This window comes from Bufo bufo, chromosome 6, assembly GCF_905171765.1.
Source record: "Bufo bufo chromosome 6, aBufBuf1.1, whole genome shotgun sequence".
NCBI lineage: Eukaryota > Metazoa > Chordata > Amphibia > Anura > Bufonidae > Bufo > Bufo bufo.
The window spans coordinates 23,928,186-23,951,735 of record NC_053394.1 but is presented as its reverse complement, the minus strand read 5'-3'; the positions used below and the strand labels follow the sequence as shown (position 1 = coordinate 23,951,735).

At 48.8% G+C, this 23,550-nt stretch overlaps 1 protein-coding gene across 3 annotated transcripts; it reads left to right on the top strand.

The window, feature by feature from the left end:
- The first annotated feature begins 3,341 nt into the window (after nt 1-3,341).
- PEX5 (peroxisomal biogenesis factor 5) lies at nt 3,342-16,480 on the top strand. Of its 3 annotated transcripts, XM_040438764.1 has the most exons (17): nt 3,342-3,461; nt 3,704-4,031; nt 4,114-4,260; nt 4,636-4,671; nt 4,917-5,049; nt 5,649-5,759; nt 6,792-6,891; nt 7,186-7,276; nt 8,942-9,061; nt 10,247-10,321; nt 10,665-10,784; nt 11,803-11,946; nt 12,536-12,606; nt 12,686-12,886; nt 13,801-13,966; nt 14,569-14,726; nt 15,362-16,480. In XM_040438764.1, exons 3-17 carry the CDS (start codon nt 4,123-4,125, stop codon nt 15,564-15,566), a joined length of 1,869 nt encoding a protein of 622 aa, XP_040294698.1. In that variant the 5' UTR covers nt 3,342-3,461; nt 3,704-4,031; nt 4,114-4,122; the 3' UTR covers nt 15,567-16,480. The 3 variants fall into 3 exon arrangements, with proteins under 3 accessions (XP_040294698.1, XP_040294697.1, XP_040294699.1); XM_040438763.1 differs by lacking the exon at nt 3,342-3,461 and having other exon boundaries at nt 3,695-4,031; XM_040438765.1 differs by lacking the exons at nt 3,342-3,461; nt 8,942-9,061 and having other exon boundaries at nt 3,695-4,031.
- The last annotated feature ends 7,070 nt before the right edge of the window (nt 16,481-23,550 follow it).

Genomic DNA, 23,550 nt, shown 5'->3' with positions numbered 1-23,550 from the left:
TACAGACCCCAGACCTTCTAAACTAATACAGACCCCAGACCTTCTAAACTAATACAGACCGCAGACCTTCTAAACTAATACAGACCCCAGGCCAGACCTTCTAAACTAATACAGACCCCAGACCTTCTAAACTAATACAGACCCCAGACCTTCTAAACTAATACAGACCGCAGACCACACTTTCTAAACTAATACAGACACCAGACCAGACCCTCTAAACTAATACAGACACCAGACCCTCTAAACTAAAACAGACCCCAGACCAGACCGTCTAAACTAAAACAGACCCCAGACCTTCTAAATTAATACAGACCCCAGACCAGGCCCTCTAAACTAATACAGAACAGACGAGCTAAACTAATACAGACCCAAGACCCACTAAACTAATACAGACCCAAGACCCACTAAACTAATACAGACCCAAGACCCACTAAACTAATACAGACCCAAGACCCACTAAACTAATACAGACCCAAGACCAGACCCCTAAGCTAATACAGACACCAGACCTTCTAAACTAAAACAGACCCCAGACCAGACCTTCTAAACTAATACAGAACCCAGACCAGCTCCTCTAAACTAATACAGACCCCAGAACAGACCCCCTAGACTAATACAGACCCCAGACCAGATCCGCTAAATTAATACAGACCCCAGACCAGACCTTCTAAACTAATACAGACCGCAGAACAGACCCGCTAAACTAATAGACACCAGACCCCTAAACTAATACAGACCCCAGGCCAGACCTTCTAAACTAATACAGACCCCAGACCAGTCCTTCAAAACTAATACAGACCCCAGACCAGTCCTTCAAAACTAATACAGACCCCAGACCAGTCCTTCAAAACTAATACAGACCCCAGACCAGTCCTTCTAAACTAATACAGACCCCAGACCCTCTAAACTAATACAGACACCAGACCAGACCCTCTAAACTAATACAGACCCACGACCCACTAAGCTAATACAGACACCAGACCTTCTAAACTAAAACAGACCTCAGACCAGACCTACTAAACTAATACAGAACCCAGACCAGTTGCCCTAAAAACAGATACAGATAATAAATACAGACCCCAGATCGGACACTCTGAATAAATACGGTACATACTCCAGACCCACTAAACAAATAATGACCCCAAATTAAAAAAAGATTCTCTCCAGTCTAATGTGAGGTTGCAGCATCTACATTGCCTGCTATGCACAGTGTTACCCATCATGCCCCAGCAGTCACGACATGGTATGCTGTGCAGTTGGACTGCAGGGTGGATTTCTGTGCTGCCACAGTGACACCAGAATCTGGTGAAGGGTGAATACAGGAATCTTATGTCTGCACAGGATGACCCCACCTTCATTCTGACCTGGTAAATAATATATTGCTTGCAGCCACCACTAGGGGGAGCTAACTACATATGCATTTAGGCTACTTTCACACTAGCGTTGTTTTAATCCGGCGTTCAATTCCGACACCGGAACTGCCCGCCGGATCCGGAAAAACGTGTGAAAACGGATTACATTTGAATCCTGATCAGGATTTTGATCACCATGAAAAAATGCATTGGAAAAAACGGATCCGCCATTTATGGACTTTAACTTTTTTTTCAAATTTTTCGGGTTTAACATGCAAAAGCCGGATCCGGTTTGACTGAACACACGGCGCCGGATCCGGCGTTAATGCAAGTCAATGGGAAAAAGGCCAGTCAAAGTGTTCAGGATTTTTGGCCGGAGGTAAAAATACAACATGCTACGTTTTTCTGAAAAGCCTGATCAGTCAAAAAGACTGAAGTGAAGACGTCCTGAACGGATTAGGGCTCTTTCACACTTGCGTTCTTTTCTTCCGGCACAGAGTTCCGTCGTCGGGGCTCTGTGCCGGAAGAATCCTGATCAGGATTATCCTAATGCATTCTGAATGGAGAGAAATCCGTTCAGGATGCATCAGGATGTCTTCAGTTCCGGAACGGAACGTTTTTTGGCCGGAGAAAATACCGCAGCATGCTGCGCTTTTTGCTCCGGCCAAAAATCCTGAACACTTGCCGCAAGGCCGGATCCGGAATTAATGCCCATTGGAAGGCATTGATCCGGATCCGGCCTTAAGCTAAACGTCGTTTTGGCGCATTGCCGGGCCGACATTTAGCTTTTTCTGAATGGTTACCATGGCTGCCGGGACGCTAAAGTCCTGGCAGCCATGGTAAGTGTAGTGGGGAGCGGGGGAGCAGTGTACTTACCTTCCGTGCGGCTCCCCGGGCGCTCCAGAGTGACGTCAGGGCGCCCCAAGCGCATGGATCACGTGATCGCATTGGACACGTCATCCATGCGCATGGGGCGCTCTGACGTCATTCTGGAGCGCCCCGGGAGCTGCACGGACAGTAAGTATACCGCTCCCCGCTCCTACTATGGCAACCAGGACTTTAATAGCGTCCTGGGTGCCATAGTAACACTGAAAGCATTTGGAAGACGGTTCCGTCTTCAAATGCTTTCAGTACACTTGCGTTTTTCCGGATCCGACGGGCACCTCCGGCAACGGAAGTGCACGCCGGATCCCAACAACGCAAGTGTGAAAGAGGCCTAACTCTCCATTCAGAATGCATGGGGATAAAACTGATCAGTTCTTTTCCGGATTTGAGCCCCTAGGACGGAAAAGAAAAACGCTAGTGTGAAAGTACCTGCAGCTAGGATTGAACTGAGTGTGAGCTGCTCCCTCTAGTGGTTGCTGCAGGGAAACCCTATGACCAGGAATGCATTGCTGTCTGCTGAGCCTCCTCCCACCACCTACAGCTGTCACGTGATCTGCATCTGCGGTAGGTACTTCACTTTGGGTTTCATTTCCTCACGATATCAAGATCTCTCCTTGCTGTCAGTGAAACGTTCTTGTTTACATCCATAGAATGAAAACTGAGCATTTCCTACAATTACATCCAGTCTAGACATCCTCTGTGAGCTAAACGTCCTGAACTAACACATTTTACCTGCGCTGATACATTGTAGCAAAATATTAGGAGATAAGAAACTTGTGCTGCTGATGCATTTAGTTTACAAAGGACTGTAAACCGTATACAACTGTAACAAAGCTTCAGCTGTGAGAAGTATGGAAGGTGTTCTCTCCGCCCTCCATGCTGTGACTGGCAGTCTCTTCTCCCTGAGCCCGGCTGTCTCTCCACCCTCCATGCTGTGACTGGCAGTCTCTTCTCCCTGAGCCCGGCTGTCTCTCCACCCTCCATGCTGTGACTGGCAGTCTCTTCTTCCTGAGCCCGGCTGTCTCTCCGCCCTCCATGCTGTGACTGGCAGTCTCTCTCCTCCTCCCTGAGCCCGGCTGTCTCTCCACCCTCCATGCTGTGACTGGCAGTCTCTTCTTCCTGAGCCCGGCTGTCTCTCCGCCCTCCATGCTGTGACTGGCAGTCTCTCTCCTCCTCCCTGAGCCCGGCTGTCTCTCCACCCTCCATGCTGTGACTGGCAGTCTCGTCTCCTTCCTGTGTCTGCCTGTCTCTCCACCCTCCATGCTGTGTCTGACAGTCTCTCTCCTCTTTGAGCCCGGTTGTCTCTCCGCCCTCCATGCTATGACTGGCAGTCTCTTCTCCTCCCTGTGTCTGTCTGTCTCTCCACCTTCCGTGCTGTGACTGGCAGTCTCTCTTCTTCCTGTGTCTGGCTGTCTCTAGTCCACCCTCCATTCTGTGACTGGCAGTCTCTCCTCCTCCCTATCCAGAGTATGACAAGGGGTCGTCTCCCTCCACCCCTCACATGTTAGGCGGTCTCTGTCCTCCCTGTCTGGCTGTCTCGCCCTCCCCTCCTTCTGTGTGAAAAAGAAACCAACTTCAGCATTGACTGTCTCTTCCCCTGTCCCTGTCTGTCTCTTCCCCTGTCCCTGGCTGTCTCTCCCTCCTCTCTCCCTGACTCTGGCTGTCTCTCTCTCCTCCCCCTGATCTCTGTACCTTTAACTGTCTCTCCTCCCCTTGAACTCTGACTCTGAGACTCACAGGAAGAGACAGATCCATGGCAGAGACCTCCTGAGACAGACGGAGAGGAGACCTCAGGTAAGGCAGGGGGGTGTTGGGGAGACCGTCATGTCTGGGGGACGGGGCCTGTTTCTCACATGTTGCTGTCTCCATGTTGCAGGCCGTTGCCATGGCGATGCGTGGACTGGTGGACACGGAATGTGGGGGGACGAATCCCCTGATGAAGCTGACCGGTCACTTCACCCAGGACAAGGGTCTGCGGCAGGAAGGACTGCCCAGTGTGGCCTGGCCCCCGGGGGCCACCGCTGTAAGTGAACGGTGTGCTGTGGTATAAGGTTTGGGGGTGCGCACCTCCACGTGGTGAACTACAAGCCCCAGCTCAACAATAGATCGTAATAGGCCTGCAGGTTTCCTAATGTACTTTGTATGTCACCATTTTCGAATACTCTGCTGTCTGACAGTGAATGGAAACATTACTATCGCCTTCCAGAGGCCGTAACCCTGTCCTGACCTCACACTGGTGAGGGTTCGTTACAATTGCGAGAAAGATTAGGTCTGATTTCTCAGCGTCTGGAAGTGTTCTATTCACTCACAGCAAGCAGAGATCTTGAAAATAGTGCGTAACTGAAAGGCAAAGCGCGTTAGCCTAATAGTAATAACTGTCTGTTTTTTTTTTTGGCAGATCTCGAAGCCTCTCGGAGAAGCTACAGAAGATGAGGTGAGTACTTACCGCTCCCCTAGCGGGCGCGGCGCCGTCTTAAAGCGACAGGAAACCCGCTGTGCTGTTGTATGTGTTATCAGCCCCCGCACTGTTATAAGCTGCCGACTTTAGGTGTACTGGCCCTTTAAGGGGTTTGAATACTTACATTAACAAGTTTATATCAGTTTCGGGGAAAGCTGGGTGAAAACCAATATGGCTCAGGATGCGCGCTCTTCCATCGTCCCCTCTCGCTCTCTCCTCAGCTGGTGTCGGAGTTCCTGCAGTCCCGCGCGCCCTCCCTGCACGCTCGAGCCCCTCACACCTTCAAGATGGACGGCCTCCTGGCAGAAATGCAGCAAATCGAGCAAAGCAGTTTCCGCCCTGAGCCCCTCCGAGGTAAGGGACACGCTCAGATCTGCCATACTTTCATGGTTTCCAATATCTCTGCTTGATGTCAGTGAGTGGAAACTTTATTTTTTATAAGAACTTGCGTGCTTCTGTGGCATTGCTTGCAATATGGGGACTATCTCCATACATATGGCGCCCCCGACACAGCCTGTGCAGCAGTGCACAGAGCGCATCAGCAAGCAGAGTTCTTAAAACACAAAGTACCTGCAGAATGTGCAGGATTAGAAAAACATGGCTGCTTAGTTCTAACAACAGCGCCACATCTGTGCATAGGTTGTGTCTGATATTGCAGCTCAGCTCCACTGTTGTGAATAGGGATTGAGCTGCAATACCACACACAACCTGTGGACAGAGGTGGCACTGTTTTTAGAAGGCAGCCATGTTTTTCTAATCCTGGACCCTCATAAGAACAGTAGCCACCTATGACCAGAAAGCTGATGAGTCCTAAAAGGCCGAAGCAGATCTGTACACAGATGGGCACATGGGTGACCACACATGGCACTGTGGGGATGGGTTCTTCCCTCTAGAGGAGGAGGGGGGTACTGCAGCGGGTAATTATATACTGTCTCTTCTTGCTCATCCTGTAGCTCCTGGTGTTGCAGATCTTGCTCTGTCTGAACACTGGACTGATGAGTTTCTACAGCAAGAACCAGCGGTAGAGGAAGAGGACTGGAGCCGGGAGTTCATAGAACAGGCAGGTAAGTCATCTGCTCCCCCTGCTGTCAGGTGTAATCGGGGTGTCTGCAACAGCGGAGGCCCCGCAACGGCGCCCCTGTAATGGAGGAGGCCCTGCAACGTCGCCCCTGTAATGGAGGAGGCCCTGCAACGTCGCCCCTGTAATGGAGGAGGCCCTGCAACGTCGCCCCTGTAATGGCGGAGGCCCCGCAACGGCGCCCCTGTAATGGCGGAGGCCCCGCAACGGCGCCCCTGTAATGGCGGAGGCCCCGCAACGGCGCCCCTGTAATGGCGGAGGCCCCGCAACGGCGCCCCTGTAATGGCGGAGGCCCCGCAACGGCGCCCCTGTAATGGCGGAGGCCCCGCAACGGCGCCCCTGTAATGGCGGAGGCCCCGCAACGGCGCCCCTGTAATGGCGGAGGCCCCGCAACGGCGCCCCTGTAATGGCGGAGGCCCCGCAACGGCGCCCCTGTAATGGCGGAGGCCCCGCAACGGCGCCCCTGTAATGGCGGAGGCCCCGCAACGGCGCCCCTGTAATGGCGGAGGCCCCGCAACGGCGCCCCTGTAATGGCGGAGGCCCCGCAACGGCGCCCCTGTAATGGCGGAGGCCCCGCAACGGCGCCCCTGTAATGGCGGAGGCCCCGCAACGGCGCCCCTGTAATGGCGGAGGCCCCGCAACGGCGCCCCTGTAATGGCGGAGGCCCCGCAACGGCGCCCCTGTAATGGCGGAGGCCCCGCAACGGCGCCCCTGTAATGGCGGAGGCCCCGCAACGGCGCCCCTGTAATGGCGGAGGCCCCGCAACGGCGCCCCTGTAATGGCGGAGGCCCCGCAACGGCGCCCCTGTAATGGCGGAGGCCCCGCAACGGCGCCCCTGTAATGGCGGAGGCCCCGCAACGGCGCCCCTGTAATGGAGCCTTTATCACATTATGGACAGTTTGTAGATGTCGCTGTTGAGGGTTCACTTTAAGGTGGATCACCTCTTATGTGTGCACTACCTCTGCTACATGTGACGCTAATATGTGTCCCTTATGTGAATTCTCTTCTCTCTTACCAGACCCCCTTTCATCCCCCTCTCGCTGGGCAGAGGAATATCTCCAGCAATCGGAGGAGAAACTGTGGTTGGGAGAAAGCGAAGGAGCGATGGCAGAAAAATGGTGAGAAGACACAAACCCTCTTAAAGGGACATGTCGCCGTGTGTGAAGGGGGAGGGGGGGGTTCCACTGCAGTGAAGATGAAAGCCCTAAAACCGTTCCTGATACCGATGCAGAACTCCCAAATAACTTACTGTGTGATTGGCTAGAAAGTGTCACATGACCAGTATTGTGGGAGTGTTCCAGGCATCAGGAGCGAGTTCAAGGCTCCCATTTTCCCTGTAGAGCAATGACTCCCATCATTGTCATTGGTGATGGGTCCCCTTTAATTGCTAATCAGTTCTCCTCCCTGTGCAGGAGTGAAGAGTACCAACCTGAAGACGACTTACAGAGGGAAGCAAAATCTCTTCTTTCCCAAGTCACAGACCCCAAACTAACCAACAGCCAGGTACAAGGAGGGGCGCAGGAGGGTGGTAGGTTGGTTCACATCACCTACCTCCATTTATGTCTCATTTTTCTCTTCTTCTCCCAATTCATTATCAGGATTTAAAATGAACCTCTTAACACTATGTTCCCCACATGCTGTGCTAATTATTTTCTGAATATATCTTTCGAGGGGTTAGAGCTCAGTTTTCCTAATGCACAGCTCCAAATCCCCTGCTTATACCGTCCGCCTGCAGCCACCACCAGGGGGAGCTCACTGCATACAGTCATCATAATTGAGTGCATTGAGCTCCCTCTAGTGGTGGCCAACTGATTTTTTTATTTTTTATTTTATTTTTTATTTTATTTAATGCTGTATCTGTGCAGAGGATTTGGAGCTGTGTGCTATAAAATATATTCAAGGATTAATTGCAGGGAAGACTCCCCAAAAATTGACGATCTGCTTGTCATGGATACACGGTGGTCTCCATAAGCTCAGTTGTCCAGCGCCTTCCAAAACTGTAGAGCGAACCGACCGTTCCCTGCGTGTAAAACTCCAATGTGTCCAAAGGTGGTCTCCTCCACTGTGATCCCTATCTATGTACGCAATAATTATTATTATTATTTTTTTGGCTGGATTTCCCCCTTCGCCATGGGATGACTGCTCCAGTATTTTGTGATTGTAGCAATAATTGGAGCAGTGTTTTCATCCTATTTCTATACCATTTTTTATTTTATTTTTTCGCAGTACCTGTAATGTCCACAGGGTGGCAGCATAGAGATCTGCGGGTTATCATTCTAATTAGAGATGAGCGAATTTTCATATTTTGAAATTCGTTCGCGCGTCGTTTGGTGGTAAAAGGTGAATTGCGTTATGGATTCCGTTACCACGGACCGTAACGCAATTCTTTAACGGAATGCCTTTAGAGGCATTCCGTTATTCATTCAGTCATAATAGAAGTCTATGGGCTGCAAAACGTATCTGTCCCGTTTCTGTTATGCAGGGGAGTCCTCTCCTGATCCCCGAGCCCTCTCTTGCATAACTGAAACGGGACGGATCCGTTACGCAGGCCATAGACTTCTATTTGACAGAATGCCTCTAAAGGCATTCCGTTATAGAATTGCGTTGTGGTCCGTGGTAACGGAATCCATGACGCAATTCGCCTTTTACCACCAAACGAAGCGCGAACGAATGTCATAAGCTGATATTCGCTCCTCTCTAATTCTAATGCTTGTAGAGTATACAGGGCAGGGTGGCTATATACCTGCTATGGAGAGGCATAAAGTGGAACCTCTTAAAGGGGTTTTCTGAACCCAAAATTTTAGCGAGGGCCGAGAAAGTGTTTAACAAAAAAGGGAAAAAAAAAATGCATGTGACTGTTCAATGTACATCCCGTCCGTGGTCATGTGCGTAGCTGCATCCGTTCACTGTGCTTGGCGGTGATGTGGCCCCTGTGACACGTGGCGGCTGAGCTGCTTGAGATGAAGCGGTCGCTGGTATAGAATAGGTGAGTTCTGCTGAACAGTTCCCGGGCCCTCAATAAAAATTGTTTTTGGGGTCAGACAACCCCTTTAAGTGCAACTGCAAGCTGGAGGCCCCAGATCATATAATGTACAACCCCCGTCCCTCCCTTCGTCCATCTTCACACGTGTCACTGTCTCCGTCTCTCTCTCTCTCTTTCTCCGTCAGTTCTTACAATTTGTGAGGAAGATAGGAGACGGGGAGGTGTCTCTCTCGCAGAATCCGAGCGCTCCTTCCCAGACGGTCTCGCAGGCAGAGCAGTGGTCAGAACAGTTTATACAAGAGCAGGTAGTGACCCGCACTGCGGGGTGTGGGGGGGTGAAGGAGAGGAACAGCGAGATCGATCGTCTTGCTTAAAGGGATTGTCCAGTTTTATGTAAATTCACGGCAGTCGGTGTAGAAAAAACATTCTGCAACTTTCAAATATACCGGGTTTCAATTCTTCACCGGTTTTCAAGATCTCTGCTTGCTGGCAGCGAAAGGGAACACTCTAGTTTACACGCAGAGGCTGGAGATCTATACAGACCTAATATAGCTGAGGGTCTGGATAATCTTGTTGATACATTTTGTTATTTATTTGTTTTTTCCCCTGCACTGATACATTGTAACGAGCTGTCAGGATAGGAGAGAGAGAGAGAGAGCTGCTGATGTGTAAAGCTCAGAGAGGATTGTTTAGATGCAACGGTAACAAACCCTCAGCTGTGAGATGGGTTTTCAGTTTCTGCATGTAAACAAGTATGCTCTCATTCACTGACCGCAAGCAGAAAAGTGCAGAATTGTATTTACATAGAGCTGGAAATCCTCTAACTGATCTGTACACTGGTGGTCTGCGGCCAGATGTCCTGAAACTGCAACTCTGTTTCCGTCCATCAGTTCAGCAGGAGGATGTTGGAGCATGCTGAGAGTTGTAGTTTCACAAGAGACCACCACTATACTGTGCATCCATGCGCTTCCAGGGCCCAGTAAAACATGGGTGTGATCTTCTATAAATTCCGGAAAGAAAAAATATATATATTTTTTTTTCTAAATTTTTATTTTTATTTTTATTTCTTTTTATTCTGCCGCTCCCATGATGCTCTAGGAGGGCACTGATTTCATACCCAGGCAGCTTTCACCTGTGCTCACTATCGCCCTCTGCTGAGTAATGTGAGAGATGCAAGAGGAGTGTTTTTTTTTTTTGTTTTTTTTTTGGGGGGGGGGGGGGGGTGAACGTCTTTCCCGCGAGGATGTGAATCGATGGCGGAGGAGATTTATCCCGTTTCACACGCACCCATGACTGGCTGCGCCTGTTTTCCCTGCGTTCCGTCTCCGGAGCTGTTGATAGTGGTGTCTCTCACTCAGCTGGCGGGGCTTCTCTGCACCCTCCTGCCACTTGGGATGTCTGGGTGACGTGCTGCCGCTTTAGCCTCACGTACGTGGATATTGCACTGTCTGTCCCTGACATGGCTGACCTTATTGTCCTCTCCTCCGCAGGCCGTCTCTGAACAGTGGGTCGATCAGTTCACCCCCATGGAGAAAGAGTTTGATTCTGCAAAGGCTGCAGTGGAGGTAAAAAAAAAAATATATATAAAAAAATAAATAAGTTGGCAGCAGCACAGAGTATTTCAGCAAACGATTGCCTGCTGTGACGGAAAGGGACGTGGGTGTGATATAGCTGAACCTATAGGACATCGGTTATCAGCATGTGGGTCTACAGTGTTTGAAAAACTGTAAGCCTCGACAGCCGCTGGGAGTTGTAGTTTTTCAAGAGCTGGAGAGACATGGGTTAGAGGCCACTGTGAAGATACCGTAACTGGGTGAGGGGAGGAGTCTGGCAAGTATCGCCCCCAAAGAGCGGACTTTCAGTGTTTTGGGGCGAGTTTCACCGCAGCTCTGAATTTTTCCTTAACAGGCTGATGTTGATTTCTGGGACAAACTTCAAGAGGAATGGGAGGAGATGGCCAAGAGGGACGCAGAGGCCCATCCATGGCTGTCAGATTTTCAGGACTTGTCTGCCAAGTCTTACGATAAGGTGACATACTGACCTGCTAATACACAGATCCAAATCCCCAGCAAAGACAGAGTGAGAAGATTAAATTCTGGCTGCCTGCAACCACCACTAGAGGGAGCTCCTGCTGATTGTTCGCATTGACTTGTGTGTAAGCAGGAGAAAGCTCCTGTGCTCCCTCTAGTGGTGACTGTATATATCTGTATGTAGTCATCTCCTGAGCTCCCTCTAGTGGTGACTGTATATATCTGTATGTAGTCATCTCCTGAGCTCCCTCTAGTGGTGGCTGTATATATCTGTATATAGTAATATCCTGAGCTCCCTCTAGTGGTGGTTGTATATATCTGTATGTAGTAATCTCCTGTGTTCCCTCTAGTGGTGGCTCCTGAGCTCCTCTAGTGGTGGCTGTATATATCTGTATGTAGTCATCTCCTGAGCTCCCTCTAGTGGTGACTGTATATATCTGTATGTAGTAATCTCCTGTGTTCCCTCTAGTGGTGGCTCCTGAGCTCCTCTAGTGGTGGCTGTATATATCTGTATGTAGTCATCTCCTGAGCTCCCTCTAGTGGTGGCTGTATATATCTGTATATAGTAATATCCTGAGCTCCCTCTAGTGGTGGTTGTATATATCTGTATGTAGTAAACTCCAGAGCTCCCTCTAGTGGTGGCTGTATATATCTGTATGTAGTCATCTCCTGAGCTCCCTCTAGTGGTGGCTGTATATGTCTGTATATAGTAATATCCTGAGCTCCCCCTAGTGGTGGCTGTATATATGTGTATGCAGTAATCTCCTGAGCTCCCTCTAGTGGTGGCTGTATATATCTGTATGTAGTAATCTCCTGTGCTCCCTCTAGTGGTGGCTCCTGAGCTCCCTCTAGTGGTGGCTGTATATATCTGTATGCAGGCAGTCAGAATAATATTTCACTCTTTGTGCAGAAGATTTGGAGCTCTGTGTCAGGACTTCAATAAAGATATATTAAGTGATAGACACTGGATTCATCTTGTTTCTTTTCTTGTATGGCGTCTCGACTTTGTCTTCTAGGGATACGTGTTTGAGGACGACAATCCTTTCTCTGATGAGGCGCAGCCGTTTGAGGCAGGTCTAAAGCGTCTTCGGGAAGGAGACCTCCCTAGTGCAGTGAGACTTTTTGAGATTGCCGTAAACAGAGAACCCAAGCACATGGAGGTAAAGGAAGATCTTGGATTCCTGGGTCCATACGGGGTCTCGGAGTAATGGCTGCCACCCCCACACATTTCAGTGCAGACAGGAAAACGCTGTGTGTAATCTGCAAACACTGGATTAGTCCTTACTGTTCACACATTAACCGTTCGGACCAAAGTACTAACCACATGACAGACACGACTCGGCAGTGCTCACCTCTGACCCACATTCAGGTTTACCTGGTGTTAAAGGGGTTGGTCCTCGCTGTGCACCTGTAGCACTCGTGACATCTCGGTGGTATTCATGTTCTCACGGAGAACAACTTGCTTACTATTGATGCAAGGCTGGAAGGCACATTGGTGAAGAACCCCTTTAAGTGCAACCTCCGACTCTTTTGCTCTAATCATAACTAGAAGTCTAGGAAGCTGAGATCTAGGGTGCTTTACAATGGGGTCCTTGTTTGATCTCTGGGCCCCAGTGCAAAATCTGTAACCCCCACCTACTGTGCCCTACTTCTGCATCCCCTATAGCTACGGTCTTGAGGATCCTGCAGGGGTATTATAGGGTGGTGCCGCTGATCGCTGCCATCATTTTATCCCCCTGTATCTTCCAGGCCTGGCAATATTTGGGCACCACTCAAGCAGAAAACGAACAGGAGCTGGCGGCTATCAGCGCTCTCCGCAGGTGAGGTCTCTTATCTTCCTGGACTGTCTCTCCATCTCTCTTCTGTATGGGTGGATTATCATGTACATTTCGACCTCAGGTGCCTGGAGCTGAAGCCGGACAATCTGAACGCCCTGATGGCGCTGGCGGTTAGTTTCACCAATGAATGCCTGCAGCAGCAAGCTTGTGAGACCCTGCGGGAGTGGCTGCGGCACAGCCCCAAGTACAACCACCTGGTGAAGGAGGAGGCCGACGCCGGAGAAGCTTCCAGAAAGAAGTCCCTGGGGACGTTACTGTCTGAGTGAGTAAAGGCCGAGATCTGTCCATACGTTGGGGGTCTAATCGGAGCAATTTGCCGCCCTAGAAGGCTAATCGGGTGGCAGAGGTAAGACCTGACCGAATTAGTGAGTCCCCCGACCCCCAGTGAGGCAGAAGAACCAAAACTCAGGGGTTGAAAGGATTTAGATGGGGTCAAAGCACGTCTTTAAAGGGCAAGTTCATGTCAGCCACCCAGCTTTATGCCCTAACTTAGGGCTCATGCACGCGGCCGTTGTCAGCCGGTGCCCGTATTGCGGCCCACAAACAGCAGGTCCGCAAAATACGGGCACCGGCTGTGTGCGCACCGTATCACGAATGTGGACCCATTCACTTGAATCCAGAAGATACGGTGCGGAGGCACGGAGTGGAAGGCCATAGAAGCACTACGGGGTGCTTCCGTGGCTTTTCAGTCCTTGCCTCCGCACTGCGGACGGTGCCCATGCATGGAACGGGCAGCACGCGTTCGTGTGCATGAGCCCTTACTAAAACACGTTTGTGAGAAGGAACCCTAGTGATCGGCTGTGATCTGCGGGAGTAAGTGTTAAGTTTCCCTGCAGCACCCCCGCAGGTGAAATGCTGTATTACACATTTTCCATTTTTTAAACCAGTTGGCTGTCCATGTGATGAATGGACGTGTCGCGTCCTCCAGAGAGACACTCTCTTCACTCTGTCACTCTGGATAATAGATGAGTGTCCTTAAAGGGGGACCCACCTCCTAAAAAATTTTTTTTCCTGAATCGGACAATCCTTTTAAATTCCTAAGCTTTATCAAGTTCCGGTCTAAATCTATGGCTGACGTAGATTTAGTATGCTTTCTATAATGTGAGCGGGGGAAAAGTCGAGGTGACAGACGCGTCTATCTGATAGTAAATGACCCCGCTGTCGTTCTGCTTTCAGCACCCTGTTCTCCGAGGTTCGGGAGTTGTTCCTTGCTGCCGTCCGTTTGGACCCGAGTCAAGTGGATCCGGATGTTCAGTGTGGACTTGGAGTTCTCTTTAACCTAAGCGGGGAGTACCAGAAAGCCGTCGACTGTTTCACGGCCGCGCTGAGTCAGAAGCCGGATGTGAGTGTGTGGCCGGGAGTAGAACGCAGTGCGATGCTGAGAATAGGACTGTACTCAACGACGCAGCAGTTCCCCTGCGGGTGCTAATACTTGTGCAAACATGTGATATTTGCATTACTTTTAAATTGCTAAGAACCGACCTTGACAAGCGAAGTAAACACAGACGTAATGCAAAAATGCAACTTGTTTGCATATATCTTAGCGCCCCCAGGGTGCTGCTTGACCTTTGTATTTTCTTCTGCATGGCACACACAGGGTGCTTGCACCTGCCCATGTTTATGAAGGCCATTGTTTAATATGCCGGCCTTAATATGAAGGATTCTGGAGTAAGATGCGCCAAATTTATTAACTTCCATGTTTGCTAAGTCACCGATTATTGTGCAAATATGGCTTTCTCAAAAACGTTTCCACTTCTTCTTAACCGCTGAAAACTGGCGCTTCAAATAGATGTCAAAGCTGAGTGTTTGTTACAGTCGTATCTCGTCTAGCTAATTCTCCATTTTTTTTTTTTTTACCTGCACTGATACATTGTAACAAACTATGCAGACAGGAGAGTGATTTGTGCTGGGATGTCTGTGGTAATGCCGCCATCTCTCCTGCAGGACTATCTGCTGTGGAATAAGCTGGGAGCCACTCTGGCCAATGGCAATGACAGCGAGGCTGCGGTGGAGGCGTACCGGCGGGCACTGCAACTGCAACCGGGCTTCATACGCTCCCGATACAACCTGGGCATCGCCTGTATCAATCTGGGGGCGCACAGGTGAGGAAGAATGTCCTGGTGTCTAAATGCACACAAAATCCGTGCCGTAGGTCATGTACATTGTGTTCTATGAGAAGTTGAAATTCTCAATGCACACGATGCGGATTTAAAAAAAGTCCCCAACATGTTAGTTTATTTTTATTTTTCCTGACCGGATTTTCTTAATTCACTTAGTAAAATCCGCCTGCAAATCCGCACCAATTGATGTGGATTGACCGCACGGATTTGCCTGCAGATTTTCCGCACACGTGTGCATGTGCCCCAAGGGTATGAATACTTATTTATTTTTTATTTTTTTTCAATCTTTTTATTGCTCCAATGCAAAAAAAAAAAAAGTTACAAAATTAAACAAAAACCTCCACGAGCGTATGATCTTGCAGTCGTGTTACTCCATTTTCTCTCCTCTTCTTGATAAGCTACAGACGGTAGAGGAGGCGGAGTTACACATGACTGCGGGTTTGTAGTCTGTAACCATGGAGACCTATAGGTGCATGCAAAAGGGTAGATATTTATTTATTTTTTAATGCAAAGTGTTTGTAATTTTTTTCCATTTAGTTGTCTTGGAGAAATAAAAAAAAGTATTTTCTTCTTGCATCTCATTATCCCCCCCCCCCCCCCCTTGACGCTTGTTGCAGGGAGGCCGTGGAGCATTTCATAGAGGCGCTCGGCATGCAGCAGCAGAGCGGTGGCCATGGAGGAGCCATGTCGGACAACATCTGGAGCACCCTGCGGATGGCGCTCTCCATGTTAGGACAGAGTAATTTATACGCCGCAGCGGATGCCCGCGATCTGGCCACTTTACAGGCGGCGTTTCCTCCACCTTCCACCCCTGCGCAATGACCACAGTCTGACCGGCTGCCGTGTGAGTGCATGCTCGCCGGGCTCAGTGAATGCATCGGGAAAGCGGACCCCGCAATCGTGCACTAAGACTCCACAGACCGGAGCCAAGTATCACCCCCCCCCCCCCCCCATCCTGTGATGCCCCCCCCCCCCTGGCCGGACCCCCTTAACAAAAGGCTTGATCTTTCACTCCATTGGCTGGCACAGGGATGAAGGGACAAAGCTGATTCTTGTAATTAACATACTGATTTTATTTAATTACCTTGTGTAGCAGGAGACGGTACTGTGGGCGAGCGGCCATCGTTAGCGGACTGCGCGGCATCTTCACCCCGCCCCTCCAGGACATTACAACCGGTGACCGCCGTCATTACTTACGTTTCTTGTGTCTGTGCTCATAGAGATAGAGTCTACACTATATAAGCTGAATGTGGCTGCAAGAGGACCCGTCGGCTCTTCTCTCTTGTGAGGTCCCTCTGTTATTCCTTCTGGAAATGTTAAGAATCCTATTGCACGTGGTTGGTACCACGTTCCTCGTCAATGGGTGCGTGTACACCGTGCTGCCCGTGTCAGGCTGTGTAGGGACACACCTGTGCGAGTAGGAGTAACAGAGGGACGGCAAAGTTCAGAGTAAAGGTTTTTCAGAATTGTACAGCGGACAAGCCCGGTTTACTGCACCAAACAGAAGCGCTCTCTAGTCCTCTTAAAGGAATTTTCCATTTTGAAGTTTTCTAATTTGGTTTCTGGTATTTTTGGAATTTTTTTGGGCAAAAACCTGTGACTTTTTGTGTGCTAACACTTAAAAAAAACAAAAAACTGTGGGTGGGGCTTAGTGGACGGGCTGGGGCCACCCGGTTGACAGCCTGTCCGTCTTAATAAATTTGGGACATCTTACTCCACCAGAATTTTTCCTAAGACATCATCGCTTTCAAGATCCCAGTTTGCTGTCAATGAATGGGAGCCAGGGGCAAAATAATTGACCCCCGATCATGACGCAGGCGCTGGGCTCGTTGCATTGTATCCGAGACGTATCGAGCCCTGCACCCGGGGTCAGTGATTTAGGACGGGTTCTTGGCCTCTGGAAATGCGAACGCCGTGGTTTCCATTCACCGACAGCAAGAATAAATCTATTAAAGGGTTAAGAACTGAATAAGAAATTTCCCACCCAACTCGGCTCTATGATATGTCTTAAGTCAGTGGTCAGGAATGTGGTCAGGAATCTGCAGCAGTCGGGGCATGCTGAGAGTTGTAGTTTCAGATCATCTGAAATGGTTCAGGCCTTCTTGGACACCCCACCCCCCATCCTTAAAGGTGCCTCTCCCTGTTACAGACCCCGAATAAGGGGCACCGTATATAGCCGAGTGACTATTGATCCTGCCGCTCTCCATGTCGGACCACATTTCTTTAATATCTGAGCAATGTCTCCATGCGTCTATACCAGGGTGTGAGCCCAGCAGCGCCCCCTGTAGGCAGGTGAAGGCACTGTAGTATAGTCAGTCAGTATTACACCTAGTTGGTCTCTAATGCAGTGTCAAAACTACAACTCCCAGCATGTTTGGACAGCCAGTGGCTACCAGAACATGCTGGGAGTTATAATTTTGCAGCAGCTGGTCTTGTGTATCAGGTAATTGTGTTGTAAAAAGCAAGACTCGAGGGGAATAATTTCTAAGGGAGACGGCCTGAAGGTGGCGCCATTGCTCACGGCTATGGAACAGACAATGTAGCAAATGTCCATTAGTCTGGAATGGCTGCGAGTCCGGCGTTGGCCAGAATATTCCGCCTGCAACGCTCTGGAGTAACTAACGGCCCCCGTGTAACAGACAGGTCTCGCCGCCATATTGGTGGACGCTCCTACAGTACAACCTTCAGCATATTGAGAGTTGTAGTTCTGTAACAGCCAGAGGGCCACAAGGATGGGCCCCACAGATCTATGGAAATCATGGCAGCAGACCGTTATCTTCTCATGGTAACAGAGGTGAAATGTGAACACCTTTGTGCAGTGTATATACTCGTCCAGGATTAGAAAACACAGGCTGCTTTCTTCTAGAAACAGCGCCACCCCTGGGCACAGGTTGTGTCTGGTATTGCAGATCAGTTCCATTGACGTGTGCTACCACCTCCGGCCTGGTGGGGCACTCTTTACGCCATCTATTCTTTTTCTAAGTCTGGAAGCCCCCGGTGAATCTCTGATCTGAGGTGACAGGCGCTCGGCCATTTTTTTTATTTTTTGCAGAGAGGTCGCTTTCTGACGCATTTATGTAGAATATTCCACTGTACAATGTTTGTAATAATAAAATATAAATGATGGAAAAGCCAAGAGGCTGCAGACGATTCTTATTCTAGTCTAACACGTGTGTATAATAGAGGAATGGATCCTATTCACTAAGCAGCAACGTTCCGATAATCTGCCACCCTCGGGACCACCAAGGTGCCAGATTATCAGAGGTGCCCCTTGAGTACAGAAATGGCAGAGTTGGAAGATTTTTTTGGTAAACTGCACGGTATACGTTTCTCCCCGGTATGTACCAGTGTCTATGGGTACGTGTGACGTATACTGCGGAAGCTTTCTGTGTTTTTGCAACGCAGGCCCTATAGAAATGAATGGGGCTGCGTGAAAAACGCATTGCATCCGGAAGAAAGTGCGATGCGTTTTTCACTGATGGTTGCTAAGAGATGTTGTTTGTAAACCTTCCGTTTTTTTTTATCACGCGCGTGAATCGAACATGACAGATTGGCTCCGGCTGCGTTGCAGATGCTTTCAGTGGAACTTGCACCATTTTGCTAGCAAGTTCAGTCAGTTTTGTCTGCGATTGCGTTCATTTTTTTTTTTCCGAGCGCGTGCAATGCGTTTTTCAAGCGTGTGATAAAAAACTGAAGGTTTACAAACAACATCTCTTAGCAACCGTCAGTGAAAAACACATCGCACCTGCTTGCGTTTTTCACTGAAGCTCCATTCACTTCTATGGGGCCTGCGTTGCGTGAAAAACACCGCTCATGTGCACAGACCCATTGAAATGAATGGGTCCGGATTTAGTGCGGGTGCTATGCGTTCATGTCACGCATTGCGCCCGCGCGGGAAAACAATAATTACTCTTACCGGTAATTGTTTTTCTTGAAACCCATGCGACTAGGACCTCCCAATTGAGGACAGGAAACCTGAAAAGATAAAATGGTTCACACCCCCACCACACCTCAGCTATTCTAATAACAGACCTGCGCAGGCGCGACGACCACCAAGAACAAGAAGGTTGAAAACCGAAACCAACACACAAAGTGGTTCTCTCTTCTAATATCTTCTAGGACAGTAACTTTACCAGCTACCGTTTATTTATAAACCTATATTAGAGAAATTATATGTATATATATATCCCCATTTTTTTTTGGTAGGAGGGAAATTTTTTGGGGTGCTGTCATGGGTTTCAAGAAAAACAATTACCAGTAAGAGTCAAGATGCAGTCTAATGTCTAAAGGTACGGGGGGAGCTCCAAGTAGCGGCTCTGCATATCTGGGCCAGAGAAGCATCTGCTCAAGAGGCGCCACAGCTCTAGTGGAATGAGCCCCGAAGGAGGAGTCCGGCTAAGGGAAGAATAAGTCAGGGAAAGAATTCTTAACCCATCTAGCAATAACACCAGTAGAGACTTTGCGACCTCTAGCTCTACCCAAAAACTGAATAAGGAGATTCTCATCTATTCTCCAAGATGACGTGGAGTCTAGGTGAAATACTAAACACCTTCTGACATCCAGGGAATGGAATCTTTCTTCCAACAGATTGGTTGGATTTGGACAGAAGGAGGGAAGAATCACATCCTGACTTCTATGAAAATCGGAGACCACCTTAGGCTGAAAGCGGTCTAATAATCACCTTCTAAAATGGTGGTATAGGGAGGGAAGGCCTGAATCTCTGAAACCCGTCTAGAAGATGTTATAGCTAAAAGGAAGGCCATGAAGTAAGCATTTTAACCCCTTAGTGACCAAGCCTGTTTGGGCCTTTATGACCAAGCGTTTTTCTTCCTTTTTTTATGATCTCGTTCCAAGAGCTATAACTTTTTGTATTTTTTCGTCTATATAGCTTTATGAGGGCTTGTTTTTTACAGGACAAGTTGTCGTTTTTAATGGCGCCATTTTGGGGTACACATAACTTTCTGATTAACTTTTATTAACTCTTTCTGGGAGGGAGATGGGGAAAAATAGCAATACTGCCACTGCGTTTTTACATTATACATTTTTGGCGTTCATTTTTCGGTACAAATAACATAATATCTTTATTCTCGGGGTCAGTACGATTACAGTGATACTAAATACTTATAATTTTGTTTACGTTTTACTACTTTTTTTTTGCAATAAAACACCTTTTATTAACCAAAAAAATGATTTTGCATTGCCACTTCACAGACCCATAACTTTTTTTTTATTTTTTTATATGGAATTGTGTGAGGGCTTGATTTTTGAAAGACGACTTGTATTTTTCATTGGTATGATTTTGGAGTAAATGCCGCTTTTTGATCGCTTGTTATTACGTCTTTTTTCGGTGGAAACTAAGAATAAATTATTTTTTATTTTTTACGGCGTTCACCATAGGGGATAATTTATGTAATATTTATGTAGTCCCGGTTGTTACGGACGCGGCAATACCAAACATATGGGGGATATTTTCTTTTTGCAATTTTTTTCATTGAAAAGTGCCATCCTTAGCAGACTGGAGTACCAGGACCTCTTTGGCCACATTGGAGCCATCAGGATAACCGAGGCCCCCTCTCTATCTATTTTCTTGAATACCTGGGGAATAAGGCAAAATGGAGGGAAGGCATAGCCCAATTCCTGGCTCCAGTCCTGCGCTAACCCGTCTATTGCTAACGGGCCGTCCAAATGGTAGAGGGAGAAGAACCTCTCTAATTTTCTGTTGGCTCTTGAGGCAAAAAGGTCCACTGTGGGAAGACCGTACCTCTGGACTAGTCGCAAAAAAGGTCTGTTTAGACACCATTCTCCTTGTTTTAAGGAGACTTGACTTAGGAAGTCTGCTTTGACGTTCTCCTTCCCCTTCAGATGCACTGCGGACAGAAAAAGCCTCCTCTCCTATATAAAAGATCTTCTGGCATAGAGGTAAAAGGGAAGGGGCTGTCGTTCCCCCTTGACGGTTTATGTAGGCCACTGCTGTAGAATGGTCGGAATAGAAGACAATCTTCCTGTGTTTTACCTCTGGTATAGCCAACTTCAATGCCATCTCTACTGCCTTTAACTCCTTGAAATTGGAGGATGCTTTCCTCATGTTCAAGTCCCATCTCCCCTGCCGGCAACTGTTTCTGGGAACGGGCCCCCCAAGGGCTGGCGTCTGTGGTAATTATAGTTGGTCTAGAAATGTCCATGGAACCCCTGCGGATTCTCCAGAATTGTCCACCACAACAAGGGAAAGGTGGAAACTCTGATCCAAGGAATAAGGGGAGCCGTCCCATGATTTTAGAATGTTTGCCTGAAGCTCTCTGGAGTGGATCTGTGCTGGGATCGCTGATGTCATCTGCCCGAGTGCCGCCATTGCTTCCCTGAAAGTACACTGGTAAGAAAGAAAGACTGACCATACTTGTTCCCTGACTGACTCCTTCCTTGGAAGTGGAAGACGGGAGTCCAGCTGAATTCCTAAGAAAACGCAAACTTGAGAAGGAATCGGGTATGATTTTTTTTCCAATTTATTTTTCATCCCAGATTTTGCTAAGAATTCTACATCTTTTTCTAGTCTCTGCAATGGACCGGAAGCCGCCTGAACACAGCCACAGCGGGTCACCAATGAGGCAGAGCAGGCTCGGGCAGCGGCTCCCCCAGGAGACTGACGCCGCCAGGGATAGGTGTGAACCAAGCAACGGTAGGAGCCAGAGGTCCTCAGGTACCTCCTATCCGGAGGACAGGAAACCTGAACTGAGGTGTGGTAGGGGTGTGAACCATTTTATCTCTTCAAGTTTCCTGTCCTGGATGGGAGGTCCTAGTCGCTTGTGTGAAAGGGGCCTAAGGGTTACATAGCATCATAAACCAATATAATGCTATGCGACCCCCGCAGTGCTGGGAGGTCAGGACAGGAGCTGCCGCATACTCACTCGTCTGAAAGGGGCCTTACTAGTAGGCTTAAAGGGGTTGTATGGCGGTGCAGCTGACAATCCCTGGGGTCCTAACCTGTGCCCCTTAACATAAAATAAACCCCACTCCGGCTGTCGCAAAACTACAATTCACAGCATACCAGGACAACCTGTCAGCGGTCCCTCCACTGCTCCGTTCCCAGCTGCTTCCAGTCCCTGCAGGACCAGGAAGTGAATTGGTCCCAGTGTCCGCTGCAATCACAGGCCCAGCTGTCACATTGGCTTGCGCAATACACCACCATTACCTAATGGTTGCTGTCACCCAACTTTCCGATATACAGATATAATTCTATCGAAGATGAAATATAGCCCTCAAGAAATATACAATCCCAGGGGAGAAACGTACAGACTGGGAGAGACGGCTCTCGGAAGGTACTGGTTTTCATTGTGGAGATCCAGCCGCTGTAGGTATTGTACCTTGGGAAAACATATGCAAATTAGCTTTCCAACAGAGTTGGCCGGCTCCCCAGCTGTTATACAATCCCAGAGGAGAAAATATTGGAAGGTACTGGTTTTCATTGCGGAGATGCAGCCGCTGTAGGCAATGCACACTGGGGAAATGCATGCAAATTCTCTAGAATGCCCAAACTGCGGCCCTCCGGCTGTCGCAAAACTACAATTCCCAGCATACCAGGACAACGTACAGCTATTAGGGCATGCTGAGAGTTGTAGTTTTGCAACAGCTGGAGGGCTGCAGGTTGAGCGTGCCTGCTCTAGAAGAACAGAAACTGTCTCCCTAGTGTAGGTATCTGCAACCTTCGGCACTCCAGCTGCTATGAAACTACCACTCCCAGCATGGACTTACTTGCACATTGTTCTTGTAACTCGCAGAGAAGTGAAAAGAGGATTCTGGGAGTAGTAGTTCGTTTCAGAACAGCTTGAGGTTGCCGATCCCCACTCTAGCGCCACCTATAGGCTCCCAGACTATAATACAATCACAGAGGAGAAGCTCTTGCCTGGTACAGGTTTTCCTTCCAGTCGATGCAAATTCTCTAGAGCAGGCATCCTCAAACTGCGGCCCTCCAGATGTTGCAAAACTACAACTCCCAGCATGCCCGAACAGCCTACAGGTATCCGCCTACAGCAGGGCATTGTGGGAGTTGTAGTTTTACAACAGCTGGAGGGCCGCAGTTTGAGGATGCCTGCCTCTCTAGTGCCACCTACAGGTGGCTGCCCTGTAATCTATTGCCCCCCAGCTTTACACAGTCCCGGAGGAGAAGCAGACACTGTGTCCAAAAACAAAAAGACGCAGAAACACAACCTTAAGTGGTGATGCATTAAATTTATTTTATATACACTTTGTTCTTTTATTGGATCGCTATACAATAAATATGTTTCATGATTACAGGACAAAATACACACAAGTCTACTTACCCCCTCCCCCGCGATACCAGCAAGCCCCCAAAGAACACAGTAAATGACCTCCCAGCAATAGCTTGTGGCTCTAGATTAAATGCTGCAATACTACAACCCCCAGTGGCCGGTGGGAGCTGTAGTTTAGCACCACGTGGAGAACCACAGGTTAGAGACCACTGCTGTAGATCTACTGGATGCCAATCACACTGGCGAGCTCCCTTCGGCCTCTTGCACACGACCCTATGGCTTTTTCAGTATTTTGCGGTCAGCAAAAAATACGGATGACGTCCGTGTGCATTCCGTTTTTTGTGGAACGGAACAGCTGGCCCCTCATAGAACAGTACTATCCTTGTCCGTTATGCGGACAATAATAGGACATGTTCTATCTTTGAACGGAAATACGGAAACGGAAGGCATACGGAGAAACTTCCGTTTTTTTAGCGGATCCATTTAAATGAATGGTTCCGTATACGGAACGCAAAAAACAGAATGTAAACGGAAAAGGCTAC